Below are 18,172 nucleotides of genomic sequence, written 5' to 3' on the forward strand. Positions count from 1 at the left end.
AAGTGATGAACAGGTACAGGTGCGTACAGGTGACACATTTAAACAGATTACCAACCAAAAGACACAAAAACAGTGTGATGTCACACCTTATAGCACCATTGGTGAACTCCCACACCCACCACTTAATATGTCTCCCAGTGCTAAAACAAAGCCCTTGATCAAAATCTTAATGCACTTTGTGCTTTAAGATAAAGACATGACCATATAGACAGAAACTCAACAAGCCCCTGTGAGCAAGCACTTGGCAACAGAAGCATCATTCTTTTAACAGGAGAGACCTCTGAGCCATCAGTTTAAATCCAGCTGTGGTTTTAACAACGAGGTGATAAAGAAAAGCTAATATGGGAGGAATCTTTATAATCCCTGTTATGGAAGAACCAAGGCCTTTTCCCTGAACCTTTAGGACCTCGTGATAATAAAACACAACCGTCCAGCCTAGAACTGGACTAGCTGGATGTTCCTGACCAGTCGGCCTGCTGAACAGAATTGGAAGTGGATTTTGAATGAAGGATTGTAATTGTGTGTAATGAAGTGATCGCTGTCTGAGAGCTTGCATGGGTACACTTTGTATAAAAACACATTATGTATTAAGAAAAAGGGATAAATTGCCCATTTTTACTTCTTCTTCTTCTTCTTTTTTTTACATTGTTCAGTTTTAAATAACTTAGTGGCATTTTCCTTTGTTCCATTTTGAAAATGTTTTTTATTGCCCGAGTAATTCCTTTGTAACTGATTTGTGTTTTGTGAAGTACATTAGTGTCTGTCTCTGCTTTTTTCTCATTGTTTTTATTTTATAATAAGCAGATCCACAGCAACCTATTTGTCTGAATACTGCTGCTTTATTTTTTTCTATGTACATTATTTTTCATTTTCTTTATCACTGATCCATTACTTTCAGTTGTTTTAACCATTTATCCACAGTTTTTTCCCTCCATAATCAGCCTGTTTCTCCCTTATACTTGGCTAATATTTCCAACCTCATGTTAGTTTTTGTTTTATTCTTTTTTATCTCCTATTGGTACCATGTTTTGCACAATGCATCTTTTACTTTTTGCTTATTTCACGAACAACGCTGTAAATCTGACTAAATACAACCCCAACCTTTGACACACAAATAGCTTAAAATTGCACAGAGGAGCTTTAGTCCCATGATCATGATATCACTGTCCACTGCTTTTAGCTCACACTTTAAACCACGTGCACACCACTTTTCAGTACATCCCACTGATTTAGTTGTTTATACACCTTACATTTAGCTAAAGATTTATACTTCCCACTAATATTAGCTTACATTTTTACGTTTTTACCTTATGTTTTGCTTTTTCAAACTTTTTCCATTGCTGCTACTTTACTTTCCAGCTATTTATACATTACTTTGAGCTAATCTGTTGGTTTTTTTTAAACATATTGTTATTTCTACTTTAATAGTATTTTAATATATCTCTTTTTCTTCTTCTTTTTACTGTGTCAAGCAACTGCAAAAGGATCCTGGCGTGTCAATTAGTGATATACTCCACCATTAACCTCATTAATTACTCATTAATACAACCACTCTTAGGAAGCACTAGTTTTACATTTCCTTAACTGCTGTGGCGTTTAATTAAAATTTCTTCACTCATTCTTATCAGTGGAAACATGACAAACAATTCATTTGTATGTTTATATGAAAGTAAAACCAGCAGTTGAGCGTTAAATGTTTCCCCAAAGCAGCAACGACAGAGTGCGGTTCCTCTTTAAACTGTGACCTGGAGTAGTGCTGATGTGTGTTTTGTTAACCACAGAGACGTCTGGCTTCCTATGTCTCATCATGCATGAGGGCCTATATGCTAACCCTTCACCTTCTACAAAACAGCTACAGATAGCTTCATATATGAAAAGCTCTAACTTAAATGTATATTTAATGGCTATGAATGAGTATTAGTGAAAACTAACAATAAAAAAATTAAACCAAGAGCTCATGTGTTGCTAAACTTGGTTAAACTGCTCACCAATAATTAGATAGAGTGAATGATGACTGATTACAATAAAGTTGGACTTTGAAATGTCTTGCTAACACGCTGTGAGCTGATAACTACAAATACAAATACTGCACACAAATGTATTGTAAATTCATCATAGTTTAAGTCATCTTTAAAGAGGCTTCTCATAAAACTAGCAAGTGACCTTGAGTTACAATCTGGAAATTGTTTCTAAGCATTACCCAGCTGAGCCGAGTGTGGTTTGGATATAGGCGGTCTTCAACCTCCCAGCTGACTAGTACAAAATCTGTATAAAGTCCAACTGTGCCCATGTGGGAAGTGGATAACCAACCATGTGTCCTGCCTCCTGTACTCCACTCAGACAGCACCTTGTAGTAACAAACATTTTGCATGTAAACTATCATATGTGAAAACTACTTCTTCTTTTATTTCCAGCTCCATAGTTTCTATTCTTGGACTCTACTAGAGTCACTTTTGCGTTGCTTTATTTATTCAAAGTTCAAAATAATCCTCATTTATATTAGACAGGGCTTTGTTGTAGCACCTTACTTTATCCTCTGAGACAGGAGGCTTTTCTCATTTCTCTGATTTGTGCCTCCTCGTCTCATTTGTCCTTCGGTCTATAACATGGAAATCAATCTCAGTGCACCATGCTGGAGGACGTCTCAGTTTGTTGAGGACAGCATGCAGGAGCTATAACCAAGGATGCCCAGGTGTGTCCTTCGGAAAAAATTTTTGCACTCAGTGTTTAAAACAACTGGTTGTTCTTCATTGTTTGTGGGTGTGTGATAAAACTATATTTTGTCATGTTGCACCAGGCTTTAAAAATAGCCCTGAATATAAAAATGCCATGACAACCGTTTCACCCGAGATCATGAAACACAGCTATAAACAAAACTATGTATATGATGTAGTTGTACCACACATCAGTATAATATAAGACGAGGAGTCCAGGATGTGTGATTCCAGAAAAAGCAGAGGGAGGAGATGTGTTTCCTTTTCTACTCTGCATCCATTAAACTGACTTTCTTCTCACTGGCTGCCCCTCATAATGCTCCAGGTTAGAAGAGTCAGGGATTGAACCACCGACCTTTCAGTTGGTAGACTGCTCCGCCTCAAGTGCCCCACACATGAATGTGCCACCCGAGTTTCTTGCTCTCAGGGGTTATATGAATATATGCTCACTGCGCTATTTTAAACTTTGGCTTTCTATTTTTTTATTTTTTTATTGTAACAGTTTATATACTAACCCTTCCAGTGAGCTGCAGTTCTCTGGGTAAAAATGCCTTGTTGATGTCAGACTGCAAATAACCACTTTTTACAACCAAAGTATGCAGAAGAGTATCTCTAAATGCACAACACAACGAACGTTGCAGCAGAAGACACACCAAGTGCTGCTCAGCCTAAAATGTGCACACACTCACAAAAACAAGACCATCCAATAGCGACTCCTGATTTCTGCTGCTACATTCAGGCAGGTTCAGAATTTGACTATGTCTATTCGTTTATTACCACAGTGTACTCGTGCACCATGTCACAAAGCTCAAATCATCTTAAACTGTTCTCCTGAACATGACAGTGAGTTCACTGTACTCTAATGCAGCGGTACCCACATACGGGTACTGGTCTGTGAGTCGTTTGGTACCGGGCCATGAGAGCTGAGGCTCAGGTGTGAAATTTATGGATTTCAGGGTTTTTATCGGTTTTTAGCCGTATTTTTTTAATCGTTTTTATCGTTAACTTTGTTTCCCTGGGTCTTTTCCCGTGTGTTATGAATAAATCTTCTTTTTTTTAGGTACCAGCACTGGTTTTATTTTGTTGTATTTATCCGCGACACCTTAAAGGCCGGTCCAGGAAAATATTGTCAGACATAAACCGGTCCGTGGCGCAAAAAAGCTTTGGGACCTCTGCTCTAATGGCCTCCACAGTCATCAGATCTCGAATAGAGCTCCTTAGGGATGTGGTGGGTCAGGAGATTCCCATCATGGATGTGCAGCAGCTGGGTGATGCTATCATGTCAACATGGACCAAAATCTCTGAGGAAAATTTCCAGCACCTCTGTGGATTTGTTCCATAAAAAATACAATTAAGTTCTGAAGGCAAAAGTGGAGTGAAATACATTTATACCAGGTGAATATGTCATGCTGTCAGGAACCTTCAGTTTATGTTTATTAGTGTTTGAACTGAAAAGCGAAGCACAAGAAAAACAGATAAAAATCAATAGAAATTTATTTTCTTACTTATCAAAAATATCTGCAACAGAATTGCATAGATGGACACAAAATAGCTTCCATGATTGAGTCATGTGACTGTAACAATGAGAAGAGAGTAGGACTATTCCAGTGTGTTCTTCTCTCAAACACATGGGATGCTTATTTGAACTGAATAAATTCATACCATATTTCCCGTTTTCAATAAAGATTAGCTAATACGTACATTGTGATATACATCTCCAATTTTTTTCCTCAAAAATCCAAATGGATAATCACTCCTTATAAATAAGGGTAACAATAAATATTCCAAATATATTAATTCTTGGTTTGTTAAATACTTTCCGATTATATTTTCTGAACCGATTATGCCACACAGAAAAAAAGGGAAAACTCTTCATGATTATAATTTTTAAAACTTAATTGCTATGATGCTCCTCTATGACAAATCAAATGGAAATGAAAAGTAAGAGAAAAAAAAAAACAAGTCCTCAGCTTCTTCACAGATCAGTAGAGCACACAGATGAGCTCAGTGTGTTCGGTTCTGCCGGAGTCGACAGTAAGGAAGTTTTTTTGTTTTTCGTGGGTACTGCATATCATTTTCACACAGATAGTATCCCAGAAATTAATCCTTCAGCTTCTCATGTGGAAACATCCTCCTGCTGTCCCTCAGTGTGTGCTTATCCAAAGTAACCGACTGCCAAAATAATTTGGAAATCCACGTAGTCCAACATTTCCAGGCTTGCTCCTGTCGCTGCTCCTCCATCAGTTGGCGTATTGTTTGTAGAAGGCAACTTTGACACGCTCGATCTGGTGACACAGCTTGATGGCAGGCCCGAGCTTCAAGTCCATACACTCCTGGACTGTGGGCAGAGTCAGCAGCAGCAGGGCCTGACCATCGATGTCCTGCACACAAGTTAAACAGAAATATTCAGGGTTTGAAGCTTTCAGCTTTAACTCCTATAATGTACTTCACCTCAAAAAAAGCTGCTTGCAGAGGGCGTTTTTATACAAAATTAGAGCTTCAGTTTAGTTTCAAACAGTCTAAGGATTAGTTTTTTTTATTTTTAGTGTATTTATATGAAGTATTTGTCAGATTCTAAGTTGAAAAGTTCAAAACAAAGCTCTAATAAAATATGATAATGAAAGCACTCGACACATTTAATAACACCATTCTAATCTCAACACACTGACTAAAGCCTTCATTGGCTGGTTTTCTTGACAAATGTGACCAAATCACCAGACTAAACAAAACTCATTCTGTTTGTAAGTACACAATCTCATTTCACTTTAGACTACTTAGTCTAGTTTTTATTTCCATTTGAGTTAACTAAAACATGTTTAAATTACTATAATAACCTTACAAAAAGTCTCGAAGTAACAAAACAAGAAATGTTACTAATGGTTTTTTAAAAGGCTTAAATCTTGATTTCACACATTTTTGTATTATTAATTCTCTTTTTATTCTTTATTTTCTAAACCAATTAAAATGTGCAGTAATATGAAGTAAACAATGTTTTTTCCCCCCCAAAAAGCAGAAAATAATTGACCCCTTGAGGAACATGTCATTTGTAGCTGGATAAATATCTGCCTGAGAAAAGCTGGCTGCTGGTACCCACTGCACCTCACGGAAACAAATAAGGGGTTAAAAATATAATACCCAAACATGTTATTTATCACGTTTGTGTTCAGTGTAATATGTGAGGGTCTCTGCTGGCTTTTACTGTATTTCTTGTCTTGGTTACACTGAGGTGTTTCTCTGTGTGTGTTTATCTACTCTGTGTGTAAAGACAGCCCCTCCCCTCCTTCTACACACACGGTCCAAGGAGAGACACACAAGCTGAAGTCAGTCGAGTTAATCACTCTAAAATAAACTAATAATAAAACCCACATTGTTGCCACCTAAACCAATCAATGAGGCAAACACTGTATCTAACCAAACACTGGGCCATCAAGAAAAATATATTAAAACAATTTATAGAAGAGTTTGTACACAGACAGTTGAAAACAGGGGCTCTGTCTAAAAATATCTATGATTTCTCTAATGCTACATTTTTGCTCAACCCCTGAAATTTAGTTACTTTATTCTGCACCTTCAGCCCCTATTTATCAAACAAGCAACACTTTTATTGACATGTATACCTAACAGTAATTGTGTTTTTGTTTTTTGTTTACCTGCTCCTGGAAAATGCCAGCCAGAGATGCGCAGTCAGTAGAGTTAATGAACTGGACGACTTCATCTACGCTCCACTCCAGAGGGTTTCTGTCCAAAACCAGCTGACCTTCCTCCTCCTCCACCTGAACAGTTGCACATAAAAGGCACACTGTGAACTAGAGGGTAGCACACACTGCTCTGGGTTCTGTTAATCACTCAACTATTTCAGTGTGGATAGGATAAATCCTGATGCAAAATCCTGATGAGATAAATCCCCCCATCGTTGATTTATTCTGGTGTAGAAGCTCGTGATGGAGCTGTTTTACTCTCCTCTCGACACTATTACTTTCACAGGTGTACCAAAAATATGATGCATTAATATCAGTAAACAGGAGACATGCTTGTCATAAAGAGTATGGGGAACCTGTTTTGTAGCCTCTCTGCTTTACCTGCATGTCTTGTCCTTTGGCGGGCTGGTACTTGCTGTTCTGGTTGTACGCAGACAGCGAGCGAGTTGACCTCCTGCGACCTGCGGGAGCCTCCGGGCTGAGTGCCGGGCTGAGTGCCGGGTTTCCCGCGCTGACGGCCCTGCGCAACGCCGTGGCCCGGCGAGGACGGCTGCTGGTCACCTCCACCGATGAGGTGTCTGTGTGGTCCTCGCGAGGTTCCGAGCTGGTGCCCTCGCTGCCCGACTGCAACGCCATCTCTTCGTCCTCCTCTCCCTCATCACTGTCCTGGAGAGGGGAGAAAGAAAGGAGTTAGAGAGGCGCTCAGTTGTTCACAGTTGTCCCGGAAATCATGCATATCATGCAGAAATGTTTATCTCAATGTTTATTCACCAAGTTTAGCAATTTATTCAATTTACCAGTCAAATGAGAGTTGTGGAATAATTCAAAGAAAAAGAATTGTAAAAAAGCTGTGGATAAACAGTAAATACAGAATTTTTTAATTTGAACATTAGCACAAAAGCTGCTTACAAAAGCCGAACTTGAATATTTATGCCTCATAAATGTTTTCACAGCATTTTGTTGGGATCATTTTGGTAAAATGTTGTTAGAAAAGGCCGAAACGCACTGGTGTAACAGTAGAGGAAACATTTGAGCTGGACTGAAGTTTCTTTTAATGACATTAGCCAAAACTCATGTACTCAGAGTTTCTTGTTTACACAGACAAAGCAGAGGATTTTACGTTAACCAGAAGCTGCTACGTCAATTTAAATGTAGACAGAAATATCTATTAAATATTACGACTGTAGCTGACTGAGATAAAAACAGTTTTTCATGCAAAAAATTAGTTAATAGTATAAATGATTTGAAAGATCTGCTAATCTGGTTACATGTAATTGGTTACATGTCAGTCTGCAGTGATATAACACAGAGAAAAGAAGCCACTCCTCACAGATGCCAGAGCACAGAAACGATCATTAACATATCTTATCTATTCAATCACTTTGTGTTTCTCTTTAGGACTGAAACAATCTTCCAACCAGTCCGGCCAGTAAAACTCCACAATGTTGCTGAACCACCTCACGCATAAACTATACTTTCAGCCTAACGATTCCCTCCCTCCCAGCAACCGCCACCCTTGTTGAGGCCACATGAATGTGTGGTTTTTTTAATGTAATGAGGAAGGTAACTTGGTAAATTTGGGGTTTGGGTTATCATGCTTTCCTATAGACACAAGTACATAAAACAGGTAAGACTAGATTAACCTCTGCCAGCCACTGCAATAAAATGCTGCCACGTGAATTCTTTATTAATAGTAAACCAGAAATTTAGAATATTATGCAGGTATATTTACACTACTTTTATGTTGTTTGTTGACAAGCAATGCAGTGTTCCAAACTTCTGGTATAAACACTTGGAGTATTGTAGGAGTGCTGGAGGATACGATTTTGGGGTTAAAAAGCTAAAAATTGCACTTTTTACTTCATAATTTGTGAGCAATGAAGCTCATTTTTTTTTTTTGTTGTTTCGGTTTTTTCAGGGTTATGCTTGTTGCCTGGTAATACACTGGTAATATTTTCTGAGGTTAGGTGCTCCAAAACCTGTTTGGCCCACATTTGAACCTAAGTAATTACCACAGTAGGTTTCATGTAATGTTAGTTGGATATGTTGAATTTATTGACTTTATTGCCAGAATGCTCCCACTTATTCTGCATTATCTGTCCGTCTGGGCTTTCTCTGATGTAAAGCAGACCTTAACTCCCTGCTAAACTGGCTTGTTGAGTTTCACTGTGGACTTTGAGCGATTTTAAGGAGGAATCTGCAACATTTAAAAAGTTTTCTTGTAATAAAGAGTGCTGAGGTCAATTGATCATAATACAGTCGCATAGAAGATGCTACCTGCTGATTCACTGGTGTTAAAAACATATTCCTGTGGTTTAAAAGTCACACAGACAGCAATCTGGGAGACGTATTTATGATGCAAGAAATGGAAACTTCTCCTGCTGTTAGCTGAAGAACAGAAGAAACAGATTTAATTTTAGTTGCAGGTTCAAAGGCACAGTGGGGTACGCTTGCCACAAAATTTTATTGTGCGAACACCACAGCTACACTAATGCAGCCTTTTATTATCCAACATGCCAGGTTGTACTGCCCTCCTGCTAACAACTCATTCAGCAACACTGCCCAAGTGCAGAGGACCAAAATTTAAGAATGCGATAATTTCCTGTAATCACTGTCGGTGTTAGTACAGAAGTCTGTTGTTACGTGTCTTGAAATGTATTTATGTTGTTGCACAAGTCTAATATTTTTCCAGACTAATCTATCTTTCAGCCTGACTTTCAGGTCAGTATTTATTTTATATTTAATTTCCTATCGTCATCAGAACTGTTAATGTTAAATCTGTTGTTTTTGGTCATCTTTAACAGTCATAATAATTTATTTATTATAATCTTATCAACTATTCTCCCCTTAATTAACTGGAAGATGAATGGTCAGATTTTGTCTTTTTATCCCTGTCATATAGCGGTCTGCAGCATATTCACACGTAGTATACGAATATAAATTAAGACACATAAACTGAAATCTCTCAGGGCCTTCTTTTAACTTTTATGTTGCTTTTTTACTTTCTATTCTACAGTATGTGTTAATATTTTAAGTGATCACTTTTAAAAATCTATTTATCTAAAATCTATTTATTCGTAATAGCACCTCTTTATTCACCTGTAAATAACTCAACCTGCACAAAAAGGTGTAACACAAACAAAATGTGACTAAAAGTTTTCTGAAATGTTTGTTTTTGTTTTTTTTAACCACAGCAGCAGTGACAAGGACATCTCACCCTCATGAATTTTTATTATTATGTTATCCCCACTCTGCTTCATGTTTTCTAGCCACAGAGTGACAGTTTGTTTTTCATAAACAGAGCGGGAGCGCAAGAAGAGAGACAAGTGCAGAAAATGCTCCTCCTGACCTGAAATTCATGCACACTGAAATTAACAGAGCCTTTTAAAATAATTACAGTTTATTCAAATCCTGACTTGCTTTCTATGGTGTGAAAGGTTCTGCGTGTGTTCTATTGTTTCATTCATCCAGACTGCACAGTGGGCGTATTAAAAGGCGTATTAAGTGCTTATATACACTTTTAATAAAAGTAGATTTTCCCATTTCTGTAAATATCAGCTGGACTGGCCTCTAATATGAGTGATAACCACTGATCATTTAGTCATAAAACAAATATGGTGAGAAATGTGTCTTAAATCCTTTGTGACAAATGACAAAAGACATAATGAATAATAAAACTGTCTTTTGTTGACAGGACACAGGAATTTCTATTAATTCAGGACTCAAAGGCTGTCAGAATGCTTCTCCATTGCCGCCTGATCGATGCAAATCCAAAGGTTGTCTCTCTCTCTGCTGAGGCGCTGCATGCTTAGCATTGTTCTAGGCTGTGGCCTCCAGATAATCATATTTACATTTAAATGGTGACAGACATTACGTGAGGAGGAAGTATGGCACTCAAGGAATCCAGAATAGAAATCCATGCGAGTTTTCAGAAATGCTAAAGATCCTTGCCCTGAAAGAGCCCATTAAAACCCAAAACAGGAAGCATGTAAGCAAATCCTCTTTCAGCTGTGTTGATGCATAGCAGAGGTGCAGGAACCTTTCAGCTGTGCTGTGGACATTATATTTTACTTTTCCACTCATGATTGTAGTAAAAAAGTCATGCCAGTTTAGACTCTTCCTGTACCGATAACATAAGATTACTATGGCATTTGTACAGTGCTCTGGATTAAGCACTTAATGAAGCCGTAACGCTCTGAAACTGTGAGTGTGTAGTATTGTGTTATACTTAATAACTTAGATTTGTGTAACGCCTTTCAAGAAACCCAAGGACGCTTTACAAATAAATAAACAAAAAAAGGCTAGAGGTCAAAGGCTTTGCTTAATACGAGAGTTCTGAGAAGTTTCTTGAAGGACTCCAGTGACGGGGAGTTACGCCCCGGCCTACGTGCAAAATGTTGTGAAGCTCATATAGGTGTCCACATAACCTCTGAAATTAAAGTTATGGCACTCTCTTTATTATAAGTGGCTTCAAAATAAGTGCTGTTCGTAGTGAATGTATATTTGTCAGACCTCCTTTCTTTGTTTACTCTAAATCTGTTTAACCAGGACAAAAAATGATCTAAATCAGCCATTTCATTCTGCTGTGACAAATGTAACGATGGTATTGTCTCACTTCATCATGCAAAAGCCACGAGGAGTAATATTCAACAGAAATGTCTCAGACAATTGTGAAAAGCTTTTAAAAACAGAAAAGTAGTTTTGCAAATTACTGATGTTATTGATAAATATATCACACAATATTGAGCATAACAGTCATCACATGTTTATTTAGTCCAATGTGATTGGCTGACCAATATTTGTGCTCAACCCAATATTCAGGCTGAACGTAAAGCTGCTCTGGTTTCTCTGCTGGACGTGGTTGTTGATTGTTGTTGGATCAGGAGGATGTTGCTGGACAACGGCACCAGAAGGTCCTGAAGTGATTTCCTCATCTCTGCTTGCCTCGTCTTCTTCTTTGAGGAACCGCTGCATGAGTTTTCTTACAGATTTTGTGATGACAAAACCCAAGATGAAACCCAGAGCGAGGATGGGCATGATGAGTCTGTTTAAGTCAGAGTTCAGCGACTCTGCACTTAATCCAGCAAGCACGAGTCTTGTTGAAACTGATGATGTTAGCAGTCTCAGGTGGAATGTTTCTTTTTGTACTTGTTTTCTTTCATTGCTATGGTGACTCAAAAGCTCCTTGTTGCCACGGCGCCATGTTGTAGTACAACCAAAGCCTTTCTAGAAGCAAATCTCACCACTTTGCAGCCATTTGAAAAATTTCAAGATGGCTTGAACCAAACCAAAACAAAAACCTGTAGCTCCTCTTATGGCCACTTGAGGCAGTCTAGCTAGACTCCCATACTTTGCACAGTTTCATATAAAAATATTCCAGGAGGAGCCCAGACCTCATGGTTCAAAGGTCGACTATATAATGCACTGAATGCAACGCCTGTGTAGGCTGTTAAAACTAGAGAATGAACTCACGCCCCGCTTTCACTGAAAACTGACCTTATCCCTGTGTTAATATGCTAAAGCTAACTGAGGGCTTAACCTGTGAGGTAGTCATATAATAAGCTTTAAAGCTCACACAAATGCAGACTTGATGCCTGAAGACGGTACTTCTGTGGCATCTGCATATTAAATTAACAACTATAATGTGATTGACTGCAACCTTTCTGTGCCAGATGTGTGGCTATTTTTAGCTACAATAAATAACTCTGTGCCCAGCAGTGGATATATCTGCATAAGGCACCTGCATGAGCAGCTCCTCTTTTACCCCGCACTTTCTATATTCACACGTGATTTTGTTTATAATTTATACACTGTGCACTTTGTTGTGAGTGTACCTGCTGCTTGTCACATGAGCAGGAGTGCACAGGACACTTGTTATGAAAGACAAAATAAAAGAGTGAGGAAGAAGTGAAGAAGTGAGGTGTTTTCTAACCTGCGGGGAGCCAGCGGGAGTGTAGTCCACAGCAGAGGAGCGTCTTTTCTTCTGCACAAAGATAGCTTTCCTCTTCTTTCTGCGGCGCGTCGGCTTGGCCAGCTCTCCCTCTGCTGTCTCCTCTCCTGCAGTGGGCTTGGATAGCTTCCTCTTCTTCCCATAGTAATAGGCTGTGGACGCATAGCAGATGTTGAAAACAATGCACCCAAAACAAAACTTAGCCACTCATCCAGGGCAATTATACACTCTGCAGCATCACAAGCTTTGATTTGGGTCTCCTTCATAGCTGTGGCGCAGGAAGTGATGCATATAATTACAGAGACTCACTGTATTTGGTTTTTGTTTGGACGGAGCAGTTCTCTGGGCACTTATCAGTAACGAGGATTGGGCTGAAGAGGTTCGGGCAGCACTGTAGTTTCACACACACTTTACGGCAGAAATCTGGGATCTGGTCTGCTAGGCGGACAATCCGTATGGTGGAGCGATACGTTTTTCCTTTATATCTGGGTGTGGGAGGAAGGAAAGGAAAGACAGAGGGACATTGTCAGTGAATAATTACTTTCATTTATGAGGACAATGGCTAATTAAACCATCTGTGATCCATCAAAGCACTCATAGGTGAATGATGATTGCTTGCACAGCAAGGATGTGAAAAACGGGCAGTTTTAGGACAGCCCACATGAATTCAGACTGTTCGGTTGATTAGGCCGATTCAGGAGAACGGAGTGAGATGAAGGGTCAATTTGGCAATATCCCACATAATGGCTAAGGTCAGGCAGAGAGAGCGGAGCTGCTGGCAAAAAAAAAATATAATGACCTGCAAACTAATGTTGGTCTGTGCTACTTTCTTTTTTTTTGGAGGTTAATAGGTTAAAATCCAATAATAAATCATTAGTGAAAGAGCAGTTTAGTTTGATTTTAAACCAAAACACATCAACAAAGTCACATTTCAATTAGTTGTATCGATAAATTTCTTTCAATATATTCTGTTTTGTAACATAAACATGCTTACAGAAATCAGAAAAGGAATTTTTCATGTCATAGACTGAATGACTAATCATTTAATTTGCAACTGTTAAGGAAAATCAAAATCAAGTTAAAGCCCTAATAGAAAATAAAATAGTTAAATTAAGTATTTTACCCTTAGAAAATGCAATGCTGATATGTTAATTCTGACAGGACAGGATGACTTAAAGGTTCCAAACATGCAGCAGAGTTTATCTGATCTCTTTGTTTAATCATTAATCGTTAAATGAGACACATGCGTGTTTATCTGGTACTATAGCCCATTGTTGGCTCTGAGGGGAGGTTAGATGAGGGGAATTCCAGAGCAGTGTGTCCGTCTAACTCATAATAATTTTCATAGATACAATTTTCACTTACACGAGGCAGTCCTAATGAAAGGAGAACGCGGCTTGTGGTAGTCAAGGAGCAGAAGAAGCAAACGAAACGAAACAAAAACAAAATATTGATTTTCTCTTTCTTTTGTTTTTAACGGTCTCAAACTAACATAATGCACCAGCAGTCAGCAACTACGGTCAAATCAGTTAATATTAAGTCAGTCAATTCAATTTATTCAGTTACTTTTAATTATTAACTATGTTTATCTTACTAATTTATTTTTATGGATCAGCATTAACTCTGCTCTTAGAACTTATAGGAATGAACAGACTGCTGCCCACAAGGAACTATTCTCCACATTAACACCTTAAAATGTCTGATTTTTACTGATTATCAACTGAAAACTGAAAAATAAAAATAAAAACTATAAAAGCTGCAAATCTGCAATAGCTTAAAAGCTGCAGATATTCTGCAACATTTGTGATATAAACTTTGCTTAACAATGTATTTTCTTATGTTTTTAAACACTAATATAATCTATGAAATCATGGCAAGTTATTTAAAACAGCCCTGTAATGATTATGACACACCATGTGAGTTAATTCACACAGTGACCCTGAGATGTGCTCCATCAGGACCTCAATTTTAAGTAACAATCTGAAGAAAATTACAACCAAACAGGAACAAAATCCATTAATTAATGAGAAATATGTACTCTCTGTCAACTTGTTTTTGCTCTTGTTTAATTGAACTCAATTGTGTACTGAACCTTCTCCACTTTGGAGTCGGAAATAAATTGGTTCTTTGGGTGGTAGATGCCCCAGAAAATTAAAAGTAAATCCTCTGGCGAGTTGTCAAAACACTCGTGCGTGAATGTGATCACTGTGCTCTGCGGGCCACCACAGGTGACTCACTCAGACTCATGACTGCCTGATTCTTTCTCGTTTCAGACGGAAAAAATGGGGCCGTTTTCGATTAGAAAACACCGAGCACGCAGCCTGAAGCTGTGGAATAATTTGGCTCTGTGCAGCCAGCAGTGGATGAAAATGCAGACCTTACACAAACACTGCAGCAACAAAAAACAACATAAAAAATTCAAAGAGGGGCAGGGAAAATGGCCTCGCAGGAAACGAGAGGAGGGGGGAGGGACACAGGGCCCTTTTAGGAAAGATAGTGATGATTTATTATGAAATTCAATGGCCCATGACCAAAACAGGAGTGGAGCAAATGAAATGAGAAAAGAACATGTTCATTGTTGTTCCCCTGCCATTTTTTGTTTTGTATTTTCCTTTCCCCTCACTTGGCTTTGAGGGTCTCCTCTTGGCAGTCCCAGCTCTGATCCTCCAGCTCCTGCAGCTCCTTCAAGACTCGTCCAGGCTTGTAGGCAGCGTTGATCAGCATGCTCAGCAGCTGGAAGCAAAAACAGAACAAAGAAAAAGACAAATAAACTCCTGCTTGATGTGAACAACTCAAGACAAAAGTGAACAAACACGAATGAGGATCCAAGTGAAAGTGAAAGAAAAGATACAGATCACAAAAAACTGTGGAGAAAGCTACATTCTCACACCTGCACAAAGTGCACGAGCGCACACAGTCTCTAGAGAAATTAAAAGGCTGTTTTCCCAAATGGTGGTGGCGGTGTATAACAGTAAACACTGCTGACTGACAGCTCCTCACATTAAAATGAAGGTGCTGCTGGGAAACGGCAGGTGGTTAACAAGACATCGCTGTCTCGGCCTCCGTCTCTTACCTCCTCCCTCTGTCAATTTCTGCTGGCCCACCTCTCCCTTTGAAAGTGTGCAACCCTTTGATTAAACCTGCTCCTCTCTATAACCTGCCCCCCACCTGTTTTTGACATCAGCCCACCTCTTTGAGGACCAGTGTGCATTTTCCAGGTCCGACAGCCTGCGGCAGCTCTGCGATGCGTCCCTTGTTGAGGTAGGGTCCTGAGAAACAGCGGTGGTTGACAAAAATCTTGGAGCAGCAGTATCTCCCATTAGCTGAACCTAGGACAGAAGAAAAGAAGGAAAAATGGATGTTCACCACTGTGGGAAATAAATATGCTACATGTAATACTGGCATAGTCCAAAAAATATCTCTCTTACAAATTTTGAAACCATAAATAAAACATTGAAACAAATATTCTGGACAAAACTGAAACCAACATCGCATTTGGAAAATCAAAGAGAAACAGAAGAGAGTGCACAAGCGTACAAGGAAGCTTTCAGAGTAAACAGATTACACTTAGTTTTCGGATTTTTTTTAAGTAGCCATGGGTCACAACATCTCATTATTCCTGGTGGAAAATGTCAGGTTGAAAGAAAATTATTCTCCAATAGGAACAAACGTTTCTCTGTATGTGTGGCCATGGTTGCAAATCAACTTGCAGAGTCAGCAGCAAGCCTAGGCGGACTAAAGCCACTTATATAATCGAGTTAAGTTAATTATATAGCGCATTTAAGCACAACAGATGTTGACCAAAGTGCTGCACAGCAATCAATAAAGAATTAGGAAAAAAAACAGAACTATGGGACAGTAAGGGAGCGATGGAAATTAAAATATAGCTGTAAAATGATGTAAACCTACAATGTTCACAGAAAGGCAGACGTAAAAGGCGAAAAGAGAAGAGGTGCTTTTTTTGTTGACATATGAAAGACTGTTAAGTGAGGCTCTACTACCAGCTGGCAGACAGCTTACTTAATGCATTCTGCGTGGGGTATTAAACACTATAACATGTTAGATACTTGGTGGTGGTGGTGGTGGTGGTGGTGGGTGGGTGGGGGGTGGGGGTGGGCGGTTTGGGGGCAAGCCCATGCAAGCAGCTGCAAGTGTACAAAAGGATTTTAAGATTAATCCTAAACTCTACAGTAACCAGTGCAATGACGCAAAGACAGAGGAAATATGTTCATGTCTCTGTTTGCCAGTTAGTACTGCAATCTTTGCGATAAGTTGGTATGAAGTAGTACTTCCTCACCTGTACCGGGATTATGGGCAAAACTCGACAGGCCAACCACAGCGGCTCATATTTGATGCTCCTGTGAACCAATGTCTTCCCTGTCCACCGAACCAGAGTTTACAAACTTCCTTTCAAACCCATGTTTTGTTTCCTTAAAATACAAAACCTCATTTGATGTTTGACTGAATAATTGGTGTGTCACTTCCATGCAAGGGTGTTAGTCAGTATTAACGGCTTCAGTTTCTCTTTAAATGCAATTTTAGAAGCTAACATTGATGTCACGGTTTTTCCTGGCTCAATACGATGGGAATAGGCCCTTAAGCATGATTTGTCCACAGGTTTGTTAGTTCTGCATTTTCTTGTTATTTCTGACCATTTGATAGACAGAAAACCTCACTTTAAACAAACTAGTTAAAATATTTTTAATGACAGACTTGGTGATTCTTCATTTTTTTTGTGAAGGAAATTACCTGCATGTATGTTTGGATTATGTAAGTATTATAATAACAGATGTTTTTTTTTTCAATATTATAGTTGCATAATGAAACGACATTTAAACTAAATGTTGAACCTCTCTCAAAACACTTCCTTGTGGTTTGATTGAGCATTGGCAGTATAAGGAAATGACCCAACAACTTTTTACTGGTTTTGTTTCTCAATGCTTTTCTTCCACTCTGAACCAGAAAAAAGACAAAGGAAGAAAACAGAAAGCTCCTTTGTAAATGAAAGTAAATGAATGGTTGTGGTGCTCTTTACTTACTTACTACTTTCCGGTATATCATTAGCGTGTGACTAACCATTTCAGCACATAGGTGAGAGCAGAGTCAAACTGGGCCATGAGTACATCCTGTTCATGTGACCCGAAGTCGTATGAACGATGCTGCACTCTGGCCTTACTGGAGCACCTGAAAACTGTCTGCACCTGGAGGTGCACTGTCAGGGGCAAATAGTAATTAGATATGGCGATAAATATGCATGAGCGAGTGGGCGGTTTTAAACCAAGGACAAGGTTCTCCTCGAAACAATGCCCAGTTCAGCCCACCCCCACCCCTTTGCTCTTTTTGTGCTTGAACATACATGTTGCTTACAGACGTGTCTGCTCCCAAAGAAAACCAACCACACAATGAGGATGTGAGAGAAGGATGTGGTGTTTTGATGAAATCTATTCTCAGATTTACTGATATGTCTGTTTATTTGGTTTCAGAAATGCACCCAGAAATACACCAAAGATTGCTAAGTGGCATTCTTAAAAAAAGCTACTTTACCTGACTGTTTTCTAAATTTTGGCTCCAATCCTGCTGGCCGTGGTCATATATTTTACATTTATTGAAATTTGGAAATGACGCAGCTTCATGGTGAATTTCCCTTAGGGCGCAATGGCGTTGAGGAAACCCCCAGTTCAGTTCAGTTATTTCAGACACTGAGGCGAGTGAAAACGAAAAATAACACACCCACATTTATTTGTCAATTGCACGGTAGATCTGAATTCACAAAAATTACCTGCTTTAAGTTTTTTAGAGATGTTGAACAT

The 18,172-nt window shown here is 39.0% G+C and overlaps 1 protein-coding gene across 4 annotated transcripts in view; it reads right to left on the reverse strand.

Annotated features, from left to right (window-relative positions):
• Nucleotides 1-4,190: 4,190 nt before the first annotated feature.
• Nucleotides 4,191-18,172, reverse strand: part of sfmbt2 (Scm like with four mbt domains 2) — a 59,079-nt gene continuing 45,097 nt past the window's right edge. For all 4 annotated transcript variants that reach the window (XM_035908965.2, XM_006780919.3, XM_006780920.3 and 1 more), the window contains 7 exons: nt 15,552-15,691; nt 14,986-15,095; nt 12,672-12,847; nt 12,345-12,514; nt 6,794-7,078; nt 6,365-6,487; nt 4,191-5,095 (listed from right to left, as the gene is read on the reverse strand). In XM_035908965.2, the coding sequence (XP_035764858.2) occupies nt 4,955-5,095; nt 6,365-6,487; nt 6,794-7,078; nt 12,345-12,514; nt 12,672-12,847; nt 14,986-15,095; nt 15,552-15,691 (1,145 nt within the window). In that variant the 3' untranslated portion in view covers nt 4,191-4,954. The remainder of the gene's footprint in view (nt 5,096-6,364; nt 6,488-6,793; nt 7,079-12,344; nt 12,515-12,671; nt 12,848-14,985; nt 15,096-15,551; nt 15,692-18,172) is intronic.

The sequence above is a fragment of the Neolamprologus brichardi genome, chromosome 17 (assembly GCF_056152115.1).
Source record: "Neolamprologus brichardi isolate AB-2024 chromosome 17, ASM5615211v1, whole genome shotgun sequence".
Taxonomy (NCBI): Eukaryota; Metazoa; Chordata; class Actinopteri; order Cichliformes; family Cichlidae; genus Neolamprologus; species Neolamprologus brichardi.